At 40.4% G+C, this 26,209-nt stretch overlaps 3 protein-coding genes across 3 annotated transcripts; 1 reads left to right on the top strand and 2 right to left on the bottom strand.

Annotated features, from left to right (window-relative positions):
• Nucleotides 1-12,164: 12,164 nt before the first annotated feature.
• K441DRAFT_585362 (uncharacterized protein) lies at nucleotides 12,165-12,326 on the top strand (the record flags this gene model as incomplete). The annotated part of the gene is made up of 1 exon (XM_067644574.1): nucleotides 12,165-12,326. A coding segment is annotated over one exon (162 nt), but the record flags the coding sequence as incomplete, so codon positions are not given.
• A 2,827-nt stretch (nucleotides 12,327-15,153) lies between these two features.
• K441DRAFT_585406 (uncharacterized protein) lies at nucleotides 15,154-17,684 on the bottom strand (the record flags this gene model as incomplete). The annotated part of the gene is made up of 7 exons (XM_067644576.1): nucleotides 15,154-15,931; nucleotides 15,997-16,182; nucleotides 16,245-16,319; nucleotides 16,369-16,424; nucleotides 16,475-16,505; nucleotides 16,566-17,387; nucleotides 17,473-17,684. The coding sequence occupies 7 exons, from the start codon at nucleotides 17,682-17,684 to the stop codon at nucleotides 15,154-15,156; spliced, it is 2,160 nt and encodes a 719-aa protein (XP_067498584.1).
• A 5,426-nt stretch (nucleotides 17,685-23,110) lies between these two features.
• Nucleotides 23,111-24,828, bottom strand: K441DRAFT_620128 (alpha/beta-hydrolase). Its single transcript, XM_067645910.1, has 3 exons — nucleotides 24,676-24,828; nucleotides 23,705-24,612; nucleotides 23,111-23,652 (listed from the first exon to the last, which is right to left on the bottom strand). The coding sequence occupies exons 2-3, from the start codon at nucleotides 24,500-24,502 to the stop codon at nucleotides 23,437-23,439; spliced, it is 1,014 nt and encodes a 337-aa protein (XP_067498585.1). The 5' UTR covers nucleotides 24,503-24,612; nucleotides 24,676-24,828; the 3' UTR covers nucleotides 23,111-23,436.
• Nucleotides 24,829-26,209: the final 1,381 nt, after the last annotated feature.

Below are 26,209 nucleotides of genomic sequence, written 5' to 3' on the forward strand. Positions count from 1 at the left end.
ATCCAACTTTACGGCTGTCATTATTTTCGTTAGGCATTTGAAATGCGCTATAAGGATTTTCCGGAGGATTTTGGAAAGGCCCCGGTATTGGTACCGTAATACTAATAAAATTAAATCAGGGAAAAAATTAAAGAAGAATGGGGAAATTTTCGGAAAAAATGAGGATCCAATCCAATTTCTTTCGAAGGTATTTATATCAGGCCTATCCATATCATTGCAGAATTCATCAATTATCCCTATTTCGCGGATATCTATTACCGTTTTCGGATCCTTGTGAATTTGTAGGATCATCGAAGAGCATCGAGGGCCGGTGAGGGCATTTTAGCAGGATATGGATTATGATCCAATATTGGATTGTCGGATTATCCGAGCAATTATTAATATTGGGTTCGATTTGGATTGAAATCATATTTCTGTATGAAATTTGCGAAACCGGCATCTCCGGGATTAATTAGATTTTGCAAGGCATCGTGGAAAGCGCCTTGCACAATGAACATAATTTAAGAAATAGAAAAATTCATCTATTTCTATAATAGATTATCGTATGCATTATAACGCCAATTATAAGGGGATTCCGTAACCATTTTATATTGCGTAATTCTCTATAATGGTACCGCATAATCGATCGGATTTTCCGTAGTGATTTATGATTCATCGAACATAGACCAGAAATTCAACCTAAATTAGCTATTAATAATAATCACTAATATATTAAATTTTGCCCTTATTGGTATCCTACTATAACCTAATAGGCATCCGGACGCTACCTAGCTCCATTAAAGACTAGTAGCATTTTATAGTAGAAAATTCCAGGGACCTAAAGTTAGGTATTATACCCATAACAAGGAACTGCTAGCTATAGTTGACTACTTTAAATAGTGGCGATATTACCTTAAGCACGCGAGCCATACCACTTGTGTACTCTTAGATCACTATAATTTATACTACTTTATAACTATAAAGGAGCTTATACCTTAATAAGCTAGATAGGCAGAGGAGCTCGCGCGATTTAATTTTAAGATTAAATATAAGCTAGGGGAAAATAACCCTACTAATAGACCGTTATGACGGCTAGACTATGCTAAAGGCTTTAAAACGGGAGAAGGAAAATAGATAATAGATATCTTACTCCCTATATTATAGAATAAGCTCTAGGTGTAGGATGCTTAAGTACCTACAGCTCTATATACCGAGTCTCAGGCAGTATAAGCCCTATTAGTTTCTACTGACGTTCTAGCTGGTACCCGGTCCGTTGCCGATAAGGGTCCGAATATATCTGGATAGGATGTTCCTAATACATTCTTGGAACCTAGTAATATACTATTCTTAATTACTAAGCTATCCCCTTAAACTAATAGCAAAGCTATAGAGCAATTAGAACTTAGAGCCCTATAATAACTAAAGGACTTTAACCTTATAGCGGCCTTTTTAATATACGCGTATTAAAGAGTTGTAAGATCTATAGTACTATCTAGTCTTATACTTAGAGTAGTATAGGATAAAATAGCTTTTACCCAGGAATTATCTAAAGGGTTAACGGATCTCATCCATAAGGTATAACGGAGGGACGCTTCCTATGCCATTCTTAATATGGAAGTAAACTGGAAACGTAATGGAAAGGAAGCTACTAGGCGCTACTATTGGGAACTAGACCCGATAGGCCTACTGTATAGAGGTGGTAAGGTTTAGGTGCTATAAGAAGCAAATCTACGATAGAAGATTCTTATAAAGAATTATAATAATCCTCTAGGCGGCCACTATAGTTAAGCAAAGATAGTAGAATTACTTTAGCGTAAATACTATTAGCTAAGGCTTAATTAGGAAGTAAAGGAGTATATTAGCTATTATGAGAAGTATTAAGTATATAAGATCCGCAGGCACAAGCCATAGGGTCTACTTAAATTAGTTCCCCCCGCTAGTAAGCTATAGCAATATTACGCTATAGACTTTATTACGGATCTCCCGCTATTTAAAGATAGCTAAGGACGAATATACAATTCGGTTCTTATACTTATTAATAGGTTTTTAAAGTACGTTTAATACCTTCCTATTAATAAGACAATTAACGCATAAGAGCTTGCCAACCTAATTAAAAAGAAATGCTTTCTTAAAGTAGATTAGCCGCACTCTATTATCACTAATAGGGGCAGCGTCTTTATAAGCTAGTACTGGTCAGATCTATGCTTCTATTTAAAGATAGACTACTATTATAGTATAGCTTTCCACCTATAGATGGATGGGTAAATGGAATGCTAGAACTAGGAACTGGAGTCTTACCTATAGATATATTTAAACTACTAGTAAGATAACTGGTACGAGCTACTTCCGTACGCAGAGTACGCTTATAATTTAAAGTAATATATATTGTATAAGTATACACTAATCCAGATTGCTTATAGCGTCTAACTATTTAGGTTTAATAGTATACCTAATAATTACTAGCTAAGGCCGTATGATTAGTTATGGGATCCTACTAGAAAGTCTAAGGACATCTATTGGAGAGTATAAGGATACCTCTAAGAATAGGAGGAGTAATGGAAGTATACAAAGCAGAGCCTATAAGATATCTAAGAGCAATAGAGACTTTAGTATAACCGTAAGCACTAAGATAAGCATTTTAGAGTAGGCGATAAGGTTCTATTACGTTTAATAAATATTAAAACCCGTTAACTATTAAAGAAGCTTAATATAAGATACCTAGGTCCCTTCTAAGTTAAGGAACGAATTAGTAAGCTAGCCTATCGTCTCTAGCTACCCCTATCTATAGCCCGTGTGTATCTAGTGTTTTATATAAACCTACTAGAGCTATAGCATAGACTACCGCCGGAAAAGAACTTCCGTTTAGGCCCAATTAAACACCCTAAGGTAGTGGGCGAGCGGTATGAGGTTAAAGCTATACTACGCTATAAGTCTATTAAGAACAAGCTTTAATTTGAAGTTAAATGGCTAGGCTGGCCCGTTAAGGACTTTATATAGGAACTAGAGAATCACCTTAATTATTATAAAGATATTCTAAAAGAATATTGGGACCAAGGTTTATAATCTATAAATTGCAGAAAGCGCTCTAATAATACGGTGTTATTACGACCTATAAAGAAAGCTCGCGAAAAGAGTAAATAGGTTAAATTGGATATAAAACGGACAAGCTCTGAAAATTATAAGGATTAGGGCTATATAGCCTAAGGCAGGACGGGTCCTTAGCCTTTTTACGTATATAGCATAGAGTTAATAGGGCATTTTGCTAGAATTGCATTTCCATTTATTAATCTATACTAGGAACATTATTTCTAGGGCTTCTAAGCCCTTCCTAAAAGCCTTCTAAGGCCTTCCTAAGCACCTAATTGAGGTCCTTAATTGCTACTATATATAAGAACGAATCCTAAAAGTCTAAACCATAAATGCCCAATCTGAAAAGCTACTACGCCCCATTATTATTAGGAGTAGGATTAGTATCTATTAGGCCACTAAGTGATGGCTAACAAGAATGGGATCTAGATGCCTTAGTAGGCGTATAAGTAGGTATAAAAATAGGGGCAGGATAATAAGGTGTAGCTAGAGCAGAGACTCTTAAACGCTTAATATTAATATTAGGTCTAAACTAATACTAACGAAGCTTTTGTAGTGTAAGCTTATAGTTAATAAAGATACGCTTAAGCCTAGAATGAATAGAGACATTAGCTGGCTGGCATAGTCCAGAACCACTGAGACCTTGCTATGGCAACCGTTAGTTACCTATTCGCTAGGTACCTAAAGGGTAACCTACTTAATACTGCATTATATTATACTCTTTTGAAACTTAACGCGTATGCGCGAACTCCTTCCTATAGTAGACGGCAACCTTCTTCTTATTACCCCTATCTCTTACCCTATCCTTAGTATATTAACCTTACTCTTGTATTAGGCGTTACTAGCTAGCTTGCTAGGAATTATAGGCAGTGTAGATAGCTATGGCATAGTCTTGAATTTAGCTAAGTTGTTTAGCATTTGCGCTGGAATGAGAGAGAGCCCAGGCGATGTAGTAGTTAAGAACATTGAAGGAACATCGCCACTTAGGCCTAGGCTATTATTGAAGCTTAAAGTTAGCAATGGAAATCTATTAAGGATAGAAAAACTCACCTTAACATAACTGCCGCTCTTAGTACGTATGTATTGATTATAAGGACTAAAGGTATTGGATCTAACGCAGTGCGTCTTGTTATAAGCCTTTAGAATCCTATTATTAGATTTCTAGTCTTTCGAAGACGTGTAGGCAAAATTATTTAGGTAGGACTAGCATTAGTTGCGGGTCAGTAGGGGTTAGGGTTCTATATGTAAAGGCAGGGCTAGGATACGCTATGGAATTTGCTTAAAAGAGTAGTTAGCAGGAGAATAAAGAGGCATATTAAATTATTAATAAAAAAGAAGAAAATCTTAATAATATATCGAAGATACGTCTAAAATTAGACGATGGTTAATAGCGAGAAGTAAAGTATTTAAGAAAAGGAGCAGCTTAATAAGCAAGGTGTCTTTATACTTTACCTTTTAATACCCTTCTAGTGAATAGCCGTAACCTTGCCGATATAACTCCGTTACAATAGCGCTATTTAGAAGGAAGGAAATATGTGTATAAGTTATTTAACTATTACCTCCTTATAAAAACTGACTACGCGGCCGGGGGAAGGTAATTAAGACGTTAAATTAAAGACGTATATGGGTTAAATTAGGCCTAAAACAATACTATAGTATTAAAGAATAACGTTATAGACGTTCTTGATAATTGCATAATAGCTATAATTGCTATCGCGAAATGTCCCTATTTGCTAGATAGTAGAGCTACGCTAAATATATAGCATAGGACTACTAGATTTAAAACCACATGCACCAAATCTTAAGAGATAAGTCTCTTTAACTAATTAATTAATACCTTAACCGTATCTAATAACCTAAGGGCAAATACGGGAGTAATGCGTTAGTGACGTAGGGGATCATAAGAAAAGGATTATAAGAAAAGATTATAGACCACATTTTAGTAGTTAAAGACAACGGTAAGCCAAGGCTCCGTACGTTAAATTCTATACCAAAGGTTCTATGGAACTATACTGGAATACTAAATTGCCTATAATACTTATAATTAATTACAGACCGGTATAAAGGCTTAAAAGCAGAGTTGTATAAAAATCCCTATATTAGCCTAGGTAGTTACCAGTATGCTTCCGGTAGGCTTTTAATAGGTCTCCTAGCAATTCTTGCGTCTTTTCTCTAGTTATGTTTTTTCCTTATTAAGGTTTTTTAGGAGTTTAAAGCAGGGGTTAGATAGATAGATGATATACAGCAGCATACTAATACCTCTCCAACATCTCTCTAAACCTCTTCCAGAACGAGCCCTTATAATCTCCCTACTATAAGGTAATGGCGATTAGGGGCTGACTATAAGAAGGGGGGAGGTAATATAAGGGATATTATTGCGGACACCTTGGGTTGCCCTTAGGACAACCTTTGGACGCCCCTTAGATAGTTGCCGGTTACGTGCTGGAGGCATATACCTGTAGTATATAGTCTCCATGATCCCAGAGGTCTTACCTCCTTAAGGATTCGTCTCTCTTACCAATCTATCCTGTTCTAATCGTGTCCTTATAGCCCCCTGTTTACAAGATCCCCTTATAGACTCCCTATAATCCTTATACTTTAGCATCTTATACTCTTTAAACTTTTTATTAATTATTAACTTAATCCAAGTAGCGACTTCTAATAATTTAAGCTCTTTATACAGCCTTACTTTTATCCCTAGGTAAATTAACTCCCCTCGCTATAAGGTATTAGTACTAAGATTATAGTAGCGGCGCGTGTATACTCTATTAAAGTAGGCTTCCTTTAGGCGCCAGTATTCTTTAACTTTAAAAGCCTTTAGCTAGTTAAGTTGATATATAAATATAGTATAATTAGCTTTAAGTTTAATAGGATTCTCTAACTTAATATACTTCTATATTAACTCTTCTAAAGGCTTCCGCTTCTCCTTAGTATAACCACTACTATTAACTAATATAGTCTTAATATTTTTAGTAACGTACTACTTATAAAGTTATATTTAGATGTCCTTCTTTATAAGCTTCTCTATAGCTAATATAAAGCTAGCTCCCTAATTACTAATATAGACGTTTAGGCTAGGTATATTATAAAATATAAACTTGTTTATAAAGTTATATATTTCTTTAAATACCTATTTAGCCTTAGATAAAATGAGTAAGTATATAATTAGAACTGTCTTGCTAGTATTTATTATAGTTATTACGGTTAATAGCGGTATATAGAGCTGGTTTATTAAGAATATTATATTAATATAGATATAGAAGCTAGAAATAAATTAATATATAAAAGCAATCTACTGTAGAGTTAAAAAGGTAATTTAGACGAGGACTTAAAAGGTATAGTTACCTAGGGGTGTTATAGAAGTAGGCATGAGCTAGAATACAATATACTAAATAGGGTAGTAATTAAAGAAGGCTACGTACGCGTAACTATGCGTGGTTAATATAAAGACATTTAGATAAAGAAGAAGATTCTTTATATGCTAGGTTGGGTATAAATAGGGGTTATAGGGGAACGTGCGTAGGTGTCTCGGGACGAATGTAAGCACGGGTTAAGAACGTTAAAACGCGCAGGGACGTAAGAGCGTGTGAGTCCCGTAATAGTACCCCCCCCTTACTTCTAAGCTCCTATGAGGCGTGTCGTATTATATATACCAGAAAAAAAAACCTAATATAGGAAAAAAAAATTCGTTAGCCTTCTCCGCCCTTCTACGTCCTCTATTGCATAGGCTCCTCTAGTTTAGTCCTTCTATATTTAATTGTTAGGCCACTAACTTATTAGGCCTAAAGTATAGCCTAGCTTCTGTCGCTAGCTACACTCCTGTCCTCGCCGCTTGGAGATATATTGCTAAAGCTTATATAGTCCCTTTCTCGCTTCTAGTAGCTCTACGGCCTTCCCTTCCTATACTCCAGGTCCCCCTAAAAAATTACCCTAATTTTTGGTCTAAAATAGGCGTTTTAGGCAGTATTTATCGGCCTAAACGGTAGTATAGTACGGTTAGTACGGTATTCGTAGTCGTGGTAAGGCATATTCTTAGCAGGTTCTTATTAGTGCGGTATAATATTTATATTATAGGCAGGTTCTTATTAGTGGTAGTATAGTGCCAGCGTAGGTTCCGTAGGCATATCGGCACAGGATCTTATTAGATTTGGGTAGCAGTATGGTGCTAGCGACGTGTTTAGGTTCCGTAGGCGAATTAGCACGGAGCTTATTAGTTTATGTGGTAGCAGTATGGTGCTAGCAACGGGGCATCTCGTAGGCGTGTTGGCACGAGGCTTGTTGGTTTAGGTAGCAGTACGATATAAGCGACGGGTTTAGGGGTCTAGGGAGCGAGGCTCTACCTAGTCGTGTTTGGGTCAGGTTGTAGGCTTATCGGCACAATGGGTTATTAGGTTTGTTTCGCAGGCGTAGTGGCGTGAGGTCTTGTCGGTACGTAGGGCAATACGTGTAGGTTAGTAGGATAGTAGTAAGGTACTAGCTTCCGTGTTCGTGTTTATATTTATATAGTAGTAGGATGTAAGCCATTAGGTTAAACCGAGGGGCAGTAACGTGCCTATTTGTAATAGCAGTAGGATGTAAGCCATTGAGGTCGCAGGCGTATTGGCGCGATGTCTTGTTGGCAGGTCGTGATTCCACAGGCGTATTGGCGTGGTGTCTTGTCGTACTAGTTTAGAACCCCAGCGTCCTAGTCTACCCGCAGCTAGTAGCTCCTGTATCTACCCCATAGGCGTAGAAAGGCATACTCCGCGACTAGTAGCCTATAGGCCCGCTAGGTACGTTGAAAAGGGATCTAAATATAGTGTTACGGAAGTAGGCACGAGCTAGAATACAATATACTAAACAGGGTAGTAATTAAAGAAGGCTACATACGCGTAACTATGCGTAGTTAATATAAAGACATTTGGATAAAGAAGAAGATTCTTTGTGTGCTAGGTCGGGTATAAATAGGGGTTATAGGGGAACGTGCGTAGGTGTCTTGGGACGAACGTAAGCATAGGTCAAGAACGTCAAAACGCGCAGGGACATGAGAGCGTGTAAGTCCCGTGATAAGGGGGAATAGTAAGTCAGTATTTAGTTAGTAGTAGGAAAGTAAATTAATATTCTAAACGCTTTAATATCTAGGCACTCTAAGCTATATAGCTATTTAATTAAACTATTGTATTTGGTGGGCCTATAGTACTAATTAGTAGCTTAGCTATTCTAGAAAATGCCGCACTATTTATATTATTAGGAGAGGAGCTAACGGAGGCTCTTTAGGTAATAAGCTTACCTAATTTAAAATTAACTTTGGTATAGATACGCGAGCGTATATAGAAGCCGGCTTATTAAAGAGCTAAATATAGCTCCTTAAATCGCTCCTGCTTTATTATACCTGCCTTCTATATACCTTAATAAACCTATTCTTCTATATTTTAGTAGTCACAACTATTAACTAGTGGCAACTTATTGGAGGATAGAAGTCGCCGTATCTCTCCTGTAGATATATTAGCAGCTTAGTAATTAAAAGCCTTTGCTATACTTACTATATAATCTAACTAACGGTTCTTATACTTTAGGAAAGTAAGAGGATTTAGTATAGCCGCGTAGGTATATATATCGTTATTAATCTTTATAAGCTAGGTAATAGCTCTATTAACTACGTTCTTATAAGCGGAAACTTAATAGGGACAGCTCTTCTTTAAAATCTTCTTATTTAGCCGCCTAAGATATCTACCTCCCTCGTCCTTTTACTAGAGGTCCTCCTCTATAAGCTTCCAATTATTATAAGTCTCTTTACTATAAGCTCTATATCTTATATAGACTCGCTATATAACCTAGCTACTACTTATATAAAGCTTACGGCCTTAGGAGAACGCGTAGTTATTAAAGCGCTATATTGCTAAGTCGTAAGTATTATAGTGCTTACTAGCTTCTAGTTTAAGTAAGTATTTAAAAGGGATTAATTAAATAGCTGCCTGTATTGCCGCGATTGTATCTTCGTTTCTTAGCTTTTTATAGGCCTTCTATTTAACTAGTTAGTTTGCTTAAGGTATAGTAGTAGTAAAAGTATTTATTTTAAATAAGAATTTAGTTCTACTTAGTGCAGAGCCTGGGGCGCCATAGCTGTATATTTATAGAGAGGGTTAATTAACGTTAGCGTTAACGCAATGTTGATTTTAGCGTTAATAAAATTCGTGTTTTTATTTAATTGTGTAGCGGCTCGCGGGAGGTGCCGGGGTATTAGGTAAACATTATATTTGTATAGCTTTTACTAGTAAAATAGGTGCTTAAGTAGTGTCTTAGCTGCCTTACCGCCTAAGTTTCTGCCTAATTTGGAAAAGATTTAGATAGTAAAGTTACTGCTAAGAGTTACTATCCGGATTCTATCCGAAAGCTTTCTAGCATTAAGGAGTAGTTATAGATTATTATTTAATTATTTATTATATGAATGTTAATTTGTGTGTAGGTTCTATATTGCTTAAAAGTTAAAGTACCTCGAACTCGTTCTATTATATAAGGTATTCCATTACGTAGGGGGGGAGGTTAAATAGGATTTGTACTATAACTAGCCGCGCTTTTTTTTCTAAGGGACTAGAAACGGGAGCTCCTAAATATTAGAAAATCCTAAAATAGGGCCTAAAAATAGGGACCCCGTTATTTCTACCGCCTCCACTATAGTAGTGCTAGGGAGTCCCCTAAAATATAGTATATACGCACCTAAATTTTAGGGGCTTAATAGGCGACTATAGTACTAGCCAATTTATAGAGGAAGTCTTCTTGGCCAGAATCCCGACTTTAAATGCTTTATTTCTCTATATCTATAAAAGACTTACTATATAGTTCTAAGTATAAAGAGGAGCGTTTAACTTAGAGAGTAAAGACCTATTTTATATAAAGTATAAGCGCTAAACTTAGAGGATTCTTAAATCTCTTAGCGTGGCAAAACTTGTTAAAATACAATCTATAATATATAATAGCGATATAACTAGCGTAAAATAGTTTATATATTAACTTTTATAAAATAGAATATAAGATAAGTAGAAGTTTGGTCGCTTATATACGCGGTAGAAAAATCTTATTTAATACTAATTATTTCTAAATATTTAAGAATAAATTGGAAAATAAATTAAGAAATAGCTATAGAGTATATTTCTAAGACCTAAAGAGCGAGCTTTGTTAATTAGGCCTTCTTTCTAACTAGCTCTATTTACCTATAAGTTATATTATAGTTATTTACTAGCTCTTTTTAGTAAGGGCAATCTTCTATCTCTTTCTTTATTAGCTAATAATATACTTTGCTATATAGCCTAAGGGTCAGATCGTTTCTCTTTAAGGATTGATTGTAATTGCTATTAATTAACCTAAGTATTAGTTTCTAGGCTAAGAAGGGACTGGGACTATAAGCTAAAAGACTATCTATATCTAAGGGCGTATAGTTAACAATATCTATCCCTCTACTCTTCTTCGTCTAGCCTTTACTTTTAATAGCCACGTCTCCCTTTAATAGTACTAAATGAGATAAGCTGTATTATAGAGCAATCCTATTAAATAGTTTTGCTAGTATTTCCTAGTAGCTTTACTAGTAAAACGAACGTTATAGCTATATATTCTTAGATGTTGCTAAAAACGCTATTAAGGATTTTGTCTAAAAGAATATAGATGGTAATAATTAGTAGAGATCCTTCTATAGTATCTAGACCCGTATAGGCGGCTTAGGGGTCGTTTGGTTGCAAGTTTAGATTAGAATGAGGGCTTTAGAATGGATCTGATCTGGAGCTCCAATCTGATTCTGAGGCGACCGTTCGGTTGAATTCCAGTTCAACTTGACGTCAGCCACAAATTTTTGATGTTCCTCTGACCGCCCAAAAAACACGCTAAAAGTTACTAAAAAGTTGGCAACTTTACCGCATATAGAATCTGAACTGAGGTCTTGGCGTTAGTTCAAATAAGGAGCTTCGAGCTCCTCATTTGAATCTGAAGGCTTCAGATTGCATATGTCCGTGCAACCCGTAGAGCCACAGACGCGTGTTAAATCGGGAAGGAACGCGTTCATTCTGCCGGACTTTCAGTTCAGATTCAATCTGACACTTTTGCAACCGAACGACCCCTTAAGCTTAAAGGAAAAATTGTGCCTAGAGTTTTGAAATGCCTTCTACCTTAATATTAGGGACTTTGCTAAAGATCTAGGTCTTAGACTTAAAAAATTTATCGAGCTTTTATCCTTTATTAAACTGAAACAAAGTAGTAACGAGCTCGGGCTTAATTAGGCTTTTAGCTTCTATATCGTCTAATTCTTAGCTCTTATATATCTTGTTAATTATTATATTAACCTCTTCTACGCTTAATTTAAGCGCTTTTATTCGTTATTAGGATCGCTCTTGCTAACTAAAAAAAAGAAAAGGCTCGGACAGGATCCGGGAAGTAACTCTTGGCAGTAACTTTACTGCCCGAATCTTTTGATCAGCGGCGGCCTAGCAGGCGGTAAGGGTAGCCAAGGCACTACTCGGGCACCTATTTTACTAGTAAAAGCCATACAAATGCAATGTTTACCAATACAGAGGTAGCGGTAAAAAGTTCCTGGCCCCCCATTTTCACGCTAGCCTTTGGTGGCTTAGTGTGGCGTATATTAGGCCTAGGCTAGACTTTACCGAGGCTTAGCGCGCATAGTAGGGTCACCACGTAAGAGTATGGTGCAAAAAAGGTGCATAGAGGCGAAAAATTCGCTTATTTTTTCTAAGTCATTTTGCGGTAAAACTAATCATGCCTGCGTACTGTGTATACTGCCACCTACGACCGCCTAAAAATATTACTACCGCGTTAACTTCTTCAAGCTTTAACACGCGATAATGAGCTCCCTAGCCTGTGGGCCGGCTCCAAAGAGCCATTTTAGGACCCCTACGCGTGTACGGGTCCGATTATACAGCAATGCGGGTCTTTCACAACCTTAAATCGTTAAAAAGATGAATACTAAGCACGGCGTGTTAATATCTTAATTAGTAGTTAGTTGCATCGTTGCATCTAAACGTAATCGCCGCTATAAAGCACCTGGATGTAATTATAAGCTCTTGGAACGAGCTGTCCGCTACGTAACACGGCTAATTTAATAGGGCTGGTACGGCAGACGCATGATTTACGCACGATTAATTAAGCAACTAGATCTTAAAGTCTTACGGTATACCCTTAGCCGCGCACTCCGAAGGCACGGCTACTACCGCTGTATAGCCTATCGACGTCCCTTTATTAGCGATAAACAGCAACAAAAGCGCCTTAATTGGGCCTAACGTCACGTTAATTAGACAATTAACGCGTGGGCAACAGTGATATAGTTAGACGAATGCAGCTTTATTACCGGCGAGCGAGGAAGGCTATACATTATAAGAAGAACCGGCAAGAAGACTCATCCTGATTATATACAATTAGTATTTCGCTTAGGGAGGACGTCTTTTATGGTATGGGGAGCGATTGGTTGGGGGTAGAAGTCCAAGCTTATATTTTTAGAGAGACGATATAGTAAGAAAGGGATTAATAGTAGAGATTACGCAGAGCAGGTCCTTGAAGTAAGTGTTTATTCTCTGCTATTTTAAACCTCTACTAACCTAAAAAAGGTAGTAGTTGGCCCATTTCTTAAAGATATGGAACCCGATACTATATTTATGGAAGACGGCGCGCTGGTTTATAAGGGGGCAGCAAAGGCAGTTTGTAAAAGGCTTGGTATTAAAGGATTAGTAACAATTGGCCTCCAAGCTCACCAGATCTAAATCCTATTGAGAAGGTCTAGTTGTGGATAAAGGCACAGATTGTACAGATGGAGCCCTTTCCAACGTTGCTTAAGGAGCTTAAGTAGGTAGTTTAGGACCTTTGGGACGAGCTAGATCCATACTAGGCACTTAAACATATTAAGAGCATGCAGGAGAAGTGCAAGGAAGTTATTAAATGTCAAGGATTGGCGACAAAATATTGATTGTATAGAGTTTTGGTGTAGTGTTGAGCCTCGGGACTACTTTGTACGCAGGCGTGATTGAAACTGCACGCAAAATGACTTAAAAAATAAGCGAATTTTTCGCCTCTATGCACCTTTTTTGCACCATACTCTTATATAACTCTCTCCTTAACACCACACTCTAGAGGCTTCTAAATATATTTTACATCTTACTGTTCGTAATAGGCAATTCATATAAAATGTATTTTGGAAGCCTCTAGAGCGTGGTATTAAGGAGAGAGTTATATACGTGGTGACCCACTATGCGCGCTAAGCCTTGGTAAGGTCTAGCCTAGGCCTAATATACGCTACACTAAGCCACCAAAGGCTAGCGCGAAAATGGGGGGCCAGGAACTTTTTACCGCTACCTCTGTACTCCCCCCTGCATACCCCGCAAGCTGCCGCATGACTAAACGAAGGTGCACGTACTTTTATCATCTATTTTTACTCTTTCTTGTGCTTACGCGTTTTCCCCTACGCGTCTCTCTCTCTCTACGCGTCTCTCTCTCTCTACGCGTCTCTCTCTACGCGTCTCTCTCTATGCGTCTCCCTTTTTATATAAGAGAGGCACGGGCGAGACACGGGCAGTAGAGCCACGAGCAAAGCCACAAGCAGAGACACAAGTAGAGGACGAGCAGAGCCACGGGTAGGGCCGCGAGCAGAGCCACGAGCAGAGCCACGAGCAGAGCCACGAGCAGAGCCGCGAGTAGAGCCACGAGTAGAGCCACCCCTACCGACCCACTTTCCTATCTAGACTGCCCCCTTTACTTCTCTCTTTGCTTCTCTCTTTGATCCTCCCTCTGCTCCTCCCTCTACTCGTGGCTCTACTCGTGGCTCTACTCATGGCTCTACCCGTGTCTCTACCCGTGTCTCTACCCGTGCCTCTACCCGTATCTCTACCCGTGTCTCCTTGCGTCTCCTTATGCGTTTCTTACACGTCTTATGGGGGGTTAGGTAGAGAGGTGTAAAGACAGACGCAGATATAAAGACGTAAAGACTCGGAGATATAAAGGCGTAGAGGCGTAGAGGCGCGGAAGCGTAGAGGCGTAGGTGTACACCCTCCTATCAATTCCGGTTGTTAGCGCAGCCACATCTGCACGGCCTTTTTGTAGGGGAAGTTTTGATATTTTTGCTGTTTGAGGGAAAGTAAGGCCGTGTAGATATGGCTGCGCTAACAACCGGAATTGACAGGAGGGTGTAGAGGCGTAGAGGTATCTCTAGGGGTAGACCCTGCTAAATTAAGCTACGACTCTAAAAAATAAGCTCTAAGCCACTAAGTTTGCACCGGCAGAATGAAACTTGGCAGAAGATTCGGGCAGTAAAGTTACTGCCAAGAGTTACTGCCCGGATCCTGTCCGATTTAAGGTAACTCACAAAACATGCTGTACGTCTGTGACTACATAGCCCTTAAATGCGTTAATATACTCTTCGCTTCGCCATTCCATATCTTGGTTCAGGTTACAACACCCAGACAAACCACTACACTATGATTCACATGAAAAGAAGCAAATAACACGGCAGGTTTAGCAATATTTAATTCTAAGGTGACGTACAACTTAGCCCAGCTGCATACAGCTGCACCTCCACCTTTCGCAGAGCTTCTCAGAGTTGGCCACGGTGGCACTCCTCATTACCACCCCTAAATTAAACAATGTTATTAAGCAAACCCATGAACTGCGCATCCTTCGTTCGCCACAAATGCAATAAAAAAAGCGTCTTTGGTATCACAACAGACCACGTAATGCCGAAATGCCGTCGTCGATAAGCCGTGATGCTCTGGTTTACCGTCAATTATATGCCGTGATGTCCTATGCGTCGTTATCGATACAATCGATCGTCTAAGCCGTGGTGAATTAAGAAGAAAGAGACAATGAAAGGGGCTAGAATCGGTTGAAACCAATAAATTAGCCGCTCTTGGTCAATTTTTTCGAAGTCGAAATATATAGCATCCTGTAAAACTCGTATCCAAGGCTCGCTCATGCTTTCTTTTCGCCATCTATCCATTTACCAGTCAAACTTGTCAGATATGATCGGTCGGTAAGCATTAATAGACTCCGTCTCTTTTCTTGAGCCGCTTTCAATCGTTTTGCTCCGAAAAAATTATCCAGACTTGATGCTTGTCCACTTTTTCATTCCATAACGCCAGGGACTTCATTGTACATGGCTGCCAAGATATTCCAGCTCCACTCTGCGATGCCATCGACCTGCTTCATATCCCTCATCCAGTTGAGCAACAATAGCACAGTATCTTTGATCTCATTGGCATCAAGATAATCTCGAGCAATCTGGCCCATACAATCATTGACAGTGATCATCCGCAATATCAGCAACACACCGAGAAAGTTTTGTGTCCAGGCGAAGAGAACAGGAACCAGCCTCTTGCGGTCTTTGCAAGTAGACATTGCGATTGGCCATAGCAGTGCGCTCTGCAGACAGCGGCCGGCGAGTTGTCGATCCTCAGGTGACATGAGCTCTGAGTAGTGCAGGGCCTTGAATATGAAGGGTCTGTAGATCATGAAGCGGGCATAGTAGTATCTCGAGCGAAGCTGCGCTGTGAGGATATCCAAGATGGCGCTGAAGGACTGCTCATTTCGCATTGACTCTTTGGTTACGGTGAATAGGGGCATGGACGGACGACGGGTATATAGACTGTTTGCACTCGGGTACGCGAACCTGTCAGCGTCGCTCCACTGCAGCGCAGCCGGAAGGAGAGCACGCCAAGACTCAAGTTGTCTCGCAAGTTCGTTGATTACTGTTGTGGGAGGGCCGCCATGTTCATCTGAGGATTCAGCCGTATTGTTAGTAGCTGAGAACAAATCAGTATAAATGTTCGGCGTATATTCCGTACGATCACCGAACTCGGTAACTGCGGAGTATACTCCGTGGCAAGGTACGCGAAAAAGAAAACTTAATATAGATATCGTGGTAAGATGGGTTTTTAGAAACGCTCCCGAACGGCAACGAACTCCTACCCACCTTCAAAGATTGCCGAATGTATGCGGGTAATCAATCTTCGGAGCGATATCATTGCCGAGAAATGCATTAGATTGTGCTGATTCTCCGCACCAATCGTAAGGGAGTTGTCGCTGGGTAGGGGTACTGCGTCTTCGTGATCACATATTCCGGTGCGTGGGAGATCTAGATCGATGTGGTACCAGCTGTGATTGAGTCAATCGTGTGGCTTTAGAGTTTATTCATAGTAGGAAGATGAGGTGAGTACTTTTCGATCGTGTTACATGTCCAGTATACTCTTTTGATCGCATTTCCTTTTCGACTATTCCACTCTATGGCTTCACTATCCCCAGAAATTAGCTGTATAAGATAGACTTACGGCAAGAACAAACCATCGGAGAAGGACTTGACAAGCTGTGGCTGCGTTGACAGTACAGCGCCAAAAATCCTAAAGTCAACAGTCAGCAGTGGCAATGGAAGATGGAGGAGGCTTGTCACCGGATGTCGCGCGCATGCCTCATAGTAAATGCTGGATATTGATATCAATCAAAAAACGCTTATCCAAGGAGATCTTTGAACGGAGACTGACGAGGCCAATAGAAGACACTGGATGTTCTCCACATTGCATTGTGTCATGATGAACCCCAACCGCCGCCTTGCTTCGTTGAATAGCTGGAGTCCTGGGGGTCTTGCTGCGGTTCCCCCACGGATTCCACTCTGAGGCATTAAGGGATGACCAAAAGTTCCCTCTTCAGCAACACTTCCTAACGCGAAAACGAGCAGGGCAATTATGGAAGGAAAATCACCATCACCGAAACCGTTCCGAGCTACCACCTGAAGAACATCTGACACAAACTCTTCCTTATCCAAGATTGGAAAGAGGCCGTTGAAGGTTGAGAAGTAAGCATGTGAATACTTGCTCATCACCTCTGCGGTTAGCTCCGTAAACAAGACTCTCTTCGTGGTATCGCTATATCCCATGCTCAAGGCTGGCTTACTTTCAAGAAAGCTATCGCAAGGAAGCACTTCGGGATGTTTGTCTAATTCATGGCGCAGCATCCATGGGGTTCCTGCCTCCAGAATATAACGGAGATCATCAAGACCATTGATGTTGAGTGTGGACATATGCATGGATATTGCGGGCCACAGGAGAACCTTGTGAGGCGTTGTGAGATGTGTGTAGACTCTGGACGGCTCTAACAAGGCCTGCCCAGTGTCCAAGCCTCGTAGGACATCTGTCGGAGATGGCACTACAACCTTACTGGTCGAGGAAGACGGCTGGCTGGTAGGAGACAGCGTAGGTTGCGTTTCGAACGCTACACTACCAGGATTGACAGATCTTCCGATGATATCTATCTTATTCTCTAGTCTGCTGATGCTATCGAGAATAAATACCATGGTCTTGTCCTTCCTAGCAAGACGGTCAGCCAAGTCTCCCTTAAGTACCGCACCCTTCAAACCGATTCTGGAAAAACTGGCGAGCATTCCCAACTTACTTGGTGGGCTGGGGCTCTCTGTACTTGCATTCAACGTTGAGGCGCTGACATAACCCACACTTTGGACGCTGCTCGTCACACTTAGATTTCCTTGAACGGCACATCTCACAAGCCTGCGCAGCGATTGCTGCACGCTCTCGTCGCTGGTTGTTATCGGGAGGGCTCGAGGCAGAACCTCGCCCTATACCAGACGAGTCGAAGCTACTAGCCATGGTGGTATGCTCGGCGGTCCAGCAATGGTCTCATGAGCACAACGAGGGAAGAGATTTGACTGGGTGGAAGCGAAAAAAAAGCTCACAGGCAAAAACTCAACTAGGAATTGTGAGCAGAGGAAAGAATGAAGTAAAGAGCAGCCGCATCTGCGGCGACGCAAGGACTCTCGATGCAGCCTAGGAGCTCGATATCGCAGCAGTGCAGCAGCGTTGTCGGTGGTGGCGCACACGGTTGGGCTTCCTGGAGGATGCAGCAAAGAAGCGCGCGACGAGGGCGTGAGGCAAAAGAAAATTGAACGGTTGTTGAGCGTCAGTGCAGGTTAGGGGAGTCGGACAGGTCCCCATGGTCCCATCACCCGCCTGATTTGATGCTGCGGGAAGACCTCCGGATGCAGGTCATGCACTGTACGCGAAAGACGTTTTGCCCACAGCTTTCACCATCGCACTTAGACAATGCCGTCTCCGCTCTATGCCGGCGCGCTTCTACTTCCCGAGCCAATTAGGGCCCTAGCCTTGCTACCGGAGGTGCTCACAAAGTAACCGGTCCTCTTCTTGGGAAGTGCCTCAGTGCCCGCGAACCCACGAGTATCTATCGCCACCACCACCGCAGAGTGAGATGGCTGGGGCTAAGACCCGATCTACCTTATCTTCACCGAGACCGCCAGTAGATCCTCTCAAAACGACCTGCGCCAGCACTACTACCAGCAACAAAGTGTTCTATACGTACACAAACTAGGGATAACGCTTCGTCCTGCCCTGGATAAATTATGCTCGTTCGTGGAACAACCTGTACGATAACCAAAGGTGAGTCGCCAGCAGTGCCAGACCGAGAACGTTCAGAGTCTTATGCCCTTTGCCCAAAAGCTACCGGGCAGACTGGATGTCGGAGAGTCTGTATCTGTATCAAATGTAGTCCGAATGCGGTACAAGGAGCTGGAAGAGACTTTTCGCAGGGCGACAGCTGCTACGGAATGGTTGAGGTTGCTTTGCTAGATATAAGTGTCTACATGTTGCTCGGATCAGTGTGATTACCTAACTCTATTGCTCTGTATTCAAGCCTTTGTTAATTCTGGGTGGTGCCACTGTTAATAGTCGTTCTCGCGCAGCGCAGGGCTGAAATATCCATGACAGGTTTTGCGGAAGCTTCTCCGCCCACTGCCATGACATGGCGACCACCTGCATTTCCTTTACCCTTCACGTGACATGGGCTGTCCTAAAACCTTAGCAGGCTCTAATTCTTCCCAATTATCTCTATTCGCCTTCTTTATTCACCGCCGAGCTGTCCACAGTGTGGTTTTGGATAAACCTTATCGATAAGTCTTGGCATACCCCAAATAAAATTTCAGTCGCCTTCTTCTTCTTTATTATTATATAAATATAGCTTTAGAAGTACTTTAAGCGGTGCTAAAAAAGAAGGTTATTAGTAAGGCCCTTATTATATTAATTATTATATAAAACTTACTATTTCGGATAGTTAAGTAGCTAAAGTTCTATATCCTTTTACAGTTAATTAATCCTAAAGTAGACGGCCATATAACTATAGCCTATTTAGTAGTTAGTAAAAAGATTTATAACTTATAGCTATTATAAAAGGATATTATATAAAAAAGGCTGCAGTCTATACTAATAAGTATTTATCTCTTTATTAATATCTAGACATTTTTAAATATTTACCTTCTCCTTATAATTTGTAGCTATTTTATTAATAGCTAGAAAAAGCTTATAAACGCTCTCCTTAGCCTTTATATAGTAGCCTCTTATAGTAGAAATAAGTAATAAAATACTCTCCTTTTAGTGCTTAAGGACTATAGAATTACGCAAAAGCTAAGTGCTGTTATATTTAATAACTATACTATAAATAATAAGCTCTATTATATAATAAGCAACTGTCAGGTAATTCGTCACCTCGCCTATATATATTGTTCCGCACAGCCGTGCCTGGCATCAAGCCAGTCACTCGCTTACTTTTTGGTTTGTGTAGCTAAGTGGTGCGGAGCTTATCACCTCACAGCAACTAGCTTCTCTAGAAAGAGAAAATAAAATAAAATCCTATCTACTAACATATCCGCTATAAGGTTATATTTAAAACCTTACTATATAGGCTTTCCTTTTTAAAAACTTAATTAGTCTTAATAATATTAAGTTATATAAAGAAAATAAGGTAAAAGGAAAAGAGTTAAATCTAAAAGAGAAGTAAAAGAAGAGTAATATATTTTAGAAACCTAGTATACTTAGAAAGCTTTATAATATTACTATATATACCTATAGCTTAGCTAGTTATATAAGGGAGTTTAAAAGTCTTATAGGGAGAAGCATTCTACTTAATAATTGTATAAGATAGAATAGCTAGTATCTTATACTTAGCGTAGTAATTTAGAAAAAGTCTGCCCTTAATATACTTAAAAAGGACTATCTTAGTCTAAAGGACTAGGAGGCTCTTTATATAATTAAAAAATCTTTAAAAAATCTACTAGGTAACCCTAAAATACTAAGGATATAAAGCAACGCTTAAGAATATACTCTTTATAATAGATATTATAATTAAATACCTTAATAAATCCTAGGTTAGTTTATCTCCCTTCTTTATTTCTTAATTTAGCTAATATTATATAATAAAAAGAGTATATATCTAATAAGGAGTTCTCTAAACGCATTAAAAATGCTTAAAATACCTTTAATAAGTATTATCATAAAATAGACAGCTCGCCCCTTTATATTACTACACTTATTCTTTACCTAGCCCATTATATAAGATATATTAAGTAGGTTTAAAAAAAAGGAGTAATATAAGCCTATACTTAATAGCGTTAAAGAGCTTTAGGAGAGATATTAGAATAGAAGTTCTACGCCTAGAAGTATATTATTATATAAAAATCTAGCTTTAGCTTAAGACCTTAATAAATTTAATAAAATTGCCGAGGATTTTAATAGTATAATATTTTAACTAAAAAGTTAGGATAAGTATAAGGACTTTATCTCTAAGACACTATATAAAAATTTAATAACTGCGCTTTAGTAGTAGTCTTAAGAATAGTAATAAAAGCGCTAGCTACGGCTCTTACTTATAGCAATTAAAATTCTCTTGATTTTAGTAATAAGCGATAACTTAGAAAGAGTCTTTTTAAGAGGACATTATATAGTATTATAGGATAAAATATAGATAGATTCCAAAACTGTTGGTCACACAGGGTGACTCACCAATAACGACTACTCGAGTAGGTTACAGTGATGTTGGTTGATAAAGCTTCTTGATTGGAATGAGGAAGGGCGAGGAACTTAAGGCTCCTCGCCACGCTAGTGCCGCGGCGACACGTGATGGCAACTTGCCATCACGTGACGGCAACTTGCCTCATTCCCGACAAAAACTCTTAAGAAAACAGAGTATTTAAAGAATTGGCATCAGAGAAGAATTACAAGAGAGATAGGGGATTTTTCTTTAAGTATTTAGCTATTATATAGCTAGGGGAGAGGTAGATAAGGACCCCATAACACCTTATATGTTCCTATTGCAATATCCGTAATATCCGTAATATCTGCCAAATTCTGCCAAATCTACTAAATTCTGCTAAATTCTGCTAGAACCGTAGAGTCCTATTCTACCTAGTTGGGGTAGAAAGCTCTGCATGGACGCTTTTATCCTTATCGATTGCGATATTTTATGCTCGCTTATTTGCATCATCCAAAACCACACTGCCCTAGAGAGCAAAGGAGGGGAAAGTTAGACCGAAAGAAAGACCAGAGGAAGTTGGAAATTTTCCAGGGAGCCTGAATATACCATTTCCGTCAACAAATATGAAGCTTCTCAGCTGTGATGTTCTGGCCGATACGCTCAACCGTGACCCTTTCGAGTCATTATTAGCTGTTATTTCATTGAAGATATGACATTGGAGCCTGTTGCTCTCATGCCGCGATTGTGAGGTGGGGCGATCCCCTACTGCGAGTCACATTTACGATGTAATTGTTCACCAAAAACTAGCAGAGGGGATTCTCTATCCAATGCTCGACACGGGGTGTGATTTGCTGCCGGAGCTGTGATGTAGTATTAGAAAGATAGTGAAATGTAGCCGATCAGGGAGATGGACTTGAGACATGTAAATAAAACCCAAGGAAAATCCGAGGAAAGGACTCAAATTTGAGCTCAGCTGCGGGCAGGAAATATTCGCTAGCATGCAGGTTGCCCTGCAGCAGCCATGGCTGGGGCCACCGCAGAGGCTTCATGCCCACATGTCTCCTGAGCGCACCACTACAAAGCGACAAAGGTTAAGATAGAGGTGGTAAGGCGGCGATTGTTAAGGGGTGTATCATGGGAGAATCGACGACGTATATCTTCGAGGGCTCCAGAGAATGCATCATACGCGTTCATTCATGATGATAGGTGCACCTTGACAGGAAATGCGATAAGTTTGAGTTATCTAGTAGCTACACATGACTCTATAGAGCATTAATTGAATTCACACGATGAATTTGAGGCTGAAGAACTTACATTGAATGTGGGTTAATCGTGGTACGCGCTCTTTGCCTCCTCGTTCACCCCAGCCATTAAAGACGACCACCGGCAAAAATTCCCAGGAATAAGCAATTACCAGTTGAAATAACCTGTTTAAATTACTTATTGTTAATCCATGAACTACGAGATATTTAGAACATCACTAGCTTATAGCGATGTGGTGCAAGAGGAAATGTCGATCGGTAGTCCGTGCACCGATTGTAAGAAAAGAATGATGACTCTGTCTATTGAATGTAGCTCTAAGAACCTCTATATATACATAGGAAAGGCGTAGGAAATGAGAACGAGAAGGGGGTAGGGGGGTGGCAATGGAAACAAGGGGTAAGTGACCGAGTCAATGGGAGGTAGCTGAGTCGGTGATAAGATAACCTGATTCAGGTCGACAGGAAACCTCAAGAAACTCTCATCTCTACCGGACCTCTCTTGAACCATCCAGCCACCCTAATTACTCCTCGCCTCGCAGCCTGATACGGGGGACAGAGTTTCATCTCTTAGCAATACTAGTATCTGCATTGGAGGCGAGGCGCATGCACAGCATTGCAAAGGAAATCCTTATTGCGCAGCGGTTCCATCCACCAGCAGATTGTTTGAATTAAATGAATCGCATGAAGAGCTAGCACTGATAGGGAAGCGCATGGATTCATACTGCAAAAGCTAGATTCAGTCCAACATTACAAACGAGCTCCTTTGCGAGGATGGTTTTAATAGCTAACGAGTATCAGATACCCGCCCGCAGATCAGTTGCAGGAAAAAACTTATCCGCTCATACGCACGACATAAACTATAGAATTCGTAGTGCACTGTATCATCTCGTTATTTATTCATTCGGGACTGTAGAAGAGAATTGTGGCTGAGATTATTGGAGAGATAATTTGACTCTCCTGGGTTGGGGATATAATAAGGAACACTCTAGGCACTAATTCGTCGTCTATTGTGGGGACAGGCAAACGGCCTGTTACTCTTCAATTGTGGCTCCCTCAGGTGCCGGCACAATAAGAGCTTTTAGGAAAGACTTAGTTCGACAAGGACAGGAAATGGATAACTGATAAGTGAGGATAATACGATAGAGCTTAATAGAAGCCATTTAGAAGCCCCCACATGGACACCATCCTACGTTATTAAGGTATCGTAAAAATACTTTACATGCTTTTAAATCTTGAAGTGTTTCTCTTTCTCTTTATTCAGATCTGCTCGCTGTAGTGGCTTTCTTGGCTTGGGCTACACTGTGCCGGTTCGCTATTCCGTTTATATTGCTAGTCCTTTTATGCGCTCTAGCATGTCGCATATCTGCGCGACTACAAAAGCTGGATCATCAGTTTGGATAAAATGGCCGCAGCCTTTTGCAATGACTGGGCCTTTAGTCAGTTTTGCGGCTGTGATGTGAACGAGGCCCTCATTGTATTTCTGCCAGCACGGATTCATATACAACATGGTCAAAATCTTTGGAGTATGCATGGTTCCCTGCATTGAATCAGAACTTCACCCCAGGTGTTGACGGATAACAATAGCTTACCGTGAGGCTTTGCTCCGCAAAAGTATCCCAGTCATGCCCAACAACGGTGAGAAGTGGCCCCTCACCGGATAGTCCTATTAGCTTAGGGTTATCGGAGTAAGGGAGAAGCCGGGCAAGGTTCCTCCTGCTCAAGCCTTCCTTATTGGGCACGCTTGGATGGAACGCCTTCGCAAACTTCGCTCTTGTTTCACGGAGATCTTCCGCAGATACTCCTTCTGGCAAACTGTCAGGGTCGAAGCCTGGGGCATCCGGATCCGGCCAGATAGAAACAAAATCAGAATTTGCCATTATAGAGTCAAGTAGAATCATGCCAGAGACAGTCCCAGGATAAATTTGAGCGAAGAGGCGGGCAAGAGCACAGCCTATTGAATTGCAGACAAAAATAAGGGATGGGAATTGATCTGAGGACATATGAAATAAGGGTTTCTCCACCGAAAACTGCGATATCAATTGGTGCAAGTCCCGGACAGCACTCATGACATCGTGTCCGTGGCCAGGCTCTTTCCCTTCATTAGAAGGATCCGGCGACGAATTACCTTGGCCAAAACGGTCATACGAAAGCATTGCTGGGTGCGGCAGGCCGTCTTCCTCTGCCTTCTGAATAATATTTTCCATGACCGAGTCCCACCCGGCCCGAGGAACAATGAGCCCATTCAGGAAAACCATTAGGGTCCTGGGGAAGTCTCCTTGGGGAGAAGCAGGAGCGAAGGAGTACCACAAGGAAGCACCTGCTTTATCTTTCAACTCTATACAACCCCGTTCAATGTTCATCTGATGCAACTCGTTCATTTCCACCATTTTATGCAGATCCGTAGCAGGAAGAATGGCTAATGCGATGCGGGTGGTTTTCGGGAAGGATTTAGGATGGTGACTGGACTATTCGATCGGATGGTGTCATCTTTAGTGCTCTAAAGGCGGTAAACGTTAGCGGCTTAGGATTACGGAAACGCGCGGGACTCTGACAGGCTTACAGTTCGGCTTCTGCTACTACATGTAGGTAGTTGCGGTGTATCTACTTGACCAGCGGGGTTTGGAAGGTGATCGGAGCACCTTAGCCCAAGCGCAGGTAGGAGATGGATCACTAGAGATGGGAGATGATCAGTGATGTTGGCCACGGAGGTAGCTTTACCTATGGGTAATATTGACCTGTGACGACGGCTGTTAGACATTAGTATTAGCCTAATATCGTCTTGTTACACCACCCTCTAGGGACCCCTGTAGGGGGTTAATTCTATTATGTATATTAGGGCTCTTAGAGCCACCTTAAATAAAATAGATCAATCGTTTAATTCTGTGTCTCTATATTAATTAGCTAGCTATATATCATTCGTGATACCTGCCTGGCTAATAGTTATAAGCCCGGTAACCTTCTGAGCACTAGGGAGATCTTAGTGGCCAGATAACTACCACTAAGCCTCTTTAAGCATAGTTCGTCACGAAATATCGCGTGCTTTACGCGTAAGCGCGTCTCTTTACGCAACCTTAAAATAAAAGCTACTATAGCAACTAAGGACTTTACAAACCCTCTTTTGCTAACCTAGAAAGACTAGCCTATATAGTTTTAATTTATCCGCCAAGAAGCAAGTTTTGCGAAGATCTGGGACTATATTAACCCAGATAAGACGGAGAATGAAATTAAAGAAAATAATAAGCTAGCTATACCTTTGATAGTAGCAGCTCCTATAGCACCTATAGCAGCACCTGCAGATCCTGTAGCACTAGCAGCGAATCCTGTAGCTCCTGTAGTACAAGCAGCGGCTCCTGCAGATCTAGTAGCAACTCCAGTATCTACTAAAACAGCTATACCTAGGTTATCGAGTTAAGGATAATAAACTTAGCAATCTCTAAAGATATAGAGAATGCTCTTTAAGCTCTATAAGCTTTAATAATAGGACTACCTAAAGCGGGAAGAGAAGCTCTATACGTTTATAGCACTCTTATATACCACCGTAGGCACTAACTTCTTAGGGTATCTTAAAAACCTCACTATACTATATTCGGTTTTAAAACAGCTAAAGAAGGTAACAAAGCCATCTTAAGCTACGCTATAGTAAATGGTATTAGACGATCTTAAGAAATGGAAATAAAGGCCTAAATACCAGATACTAGAGTTATGGCTTTAGCTTTATATTACTATTATATAGAATAGTAAAGAGCTAGAGGAAGGGTTAATAGAGGTAATGGAGAGCAGCGTTATATAAGCCTTTATCTAGGACTGTAAGGAGATCTATCCAGCTCTATATTATACCTTTATTTAAAAGGTAGCAAAGAGGTTAGAGAAGCTTAAAATGGCGATAATAATTAAGGAATTTAACCTCCTCTATAAGCACCCGAATACTAGATATAATACTTACGCTATACTTTTAGGGCAGCTATCTGTAGATCTAACGACGTCTACTAGCCTAGCACCTTCTTAATTATCTAAGATAAAGTGTTCTGCTTATAGTTTACCCTATAAGTTAAGGAATTATAAGTAACTGTTTTAGTCTTTTTAAGGTCCGCACT

The sequence above is a fragment of the Cenococcum geophilum genome (assembly GCF_001692895.1).
Source record: "Cenococcum geophilum 1.58 unplaced genomic scaffold K441scaffold_60, whole genome shotgun sequence".
NCBI lineage: Eukaryota > Fungi > Ascomycota > Dothideomycetes > Gloniales > Gloniaceae > Cenococcum > Cenococcum geophilum.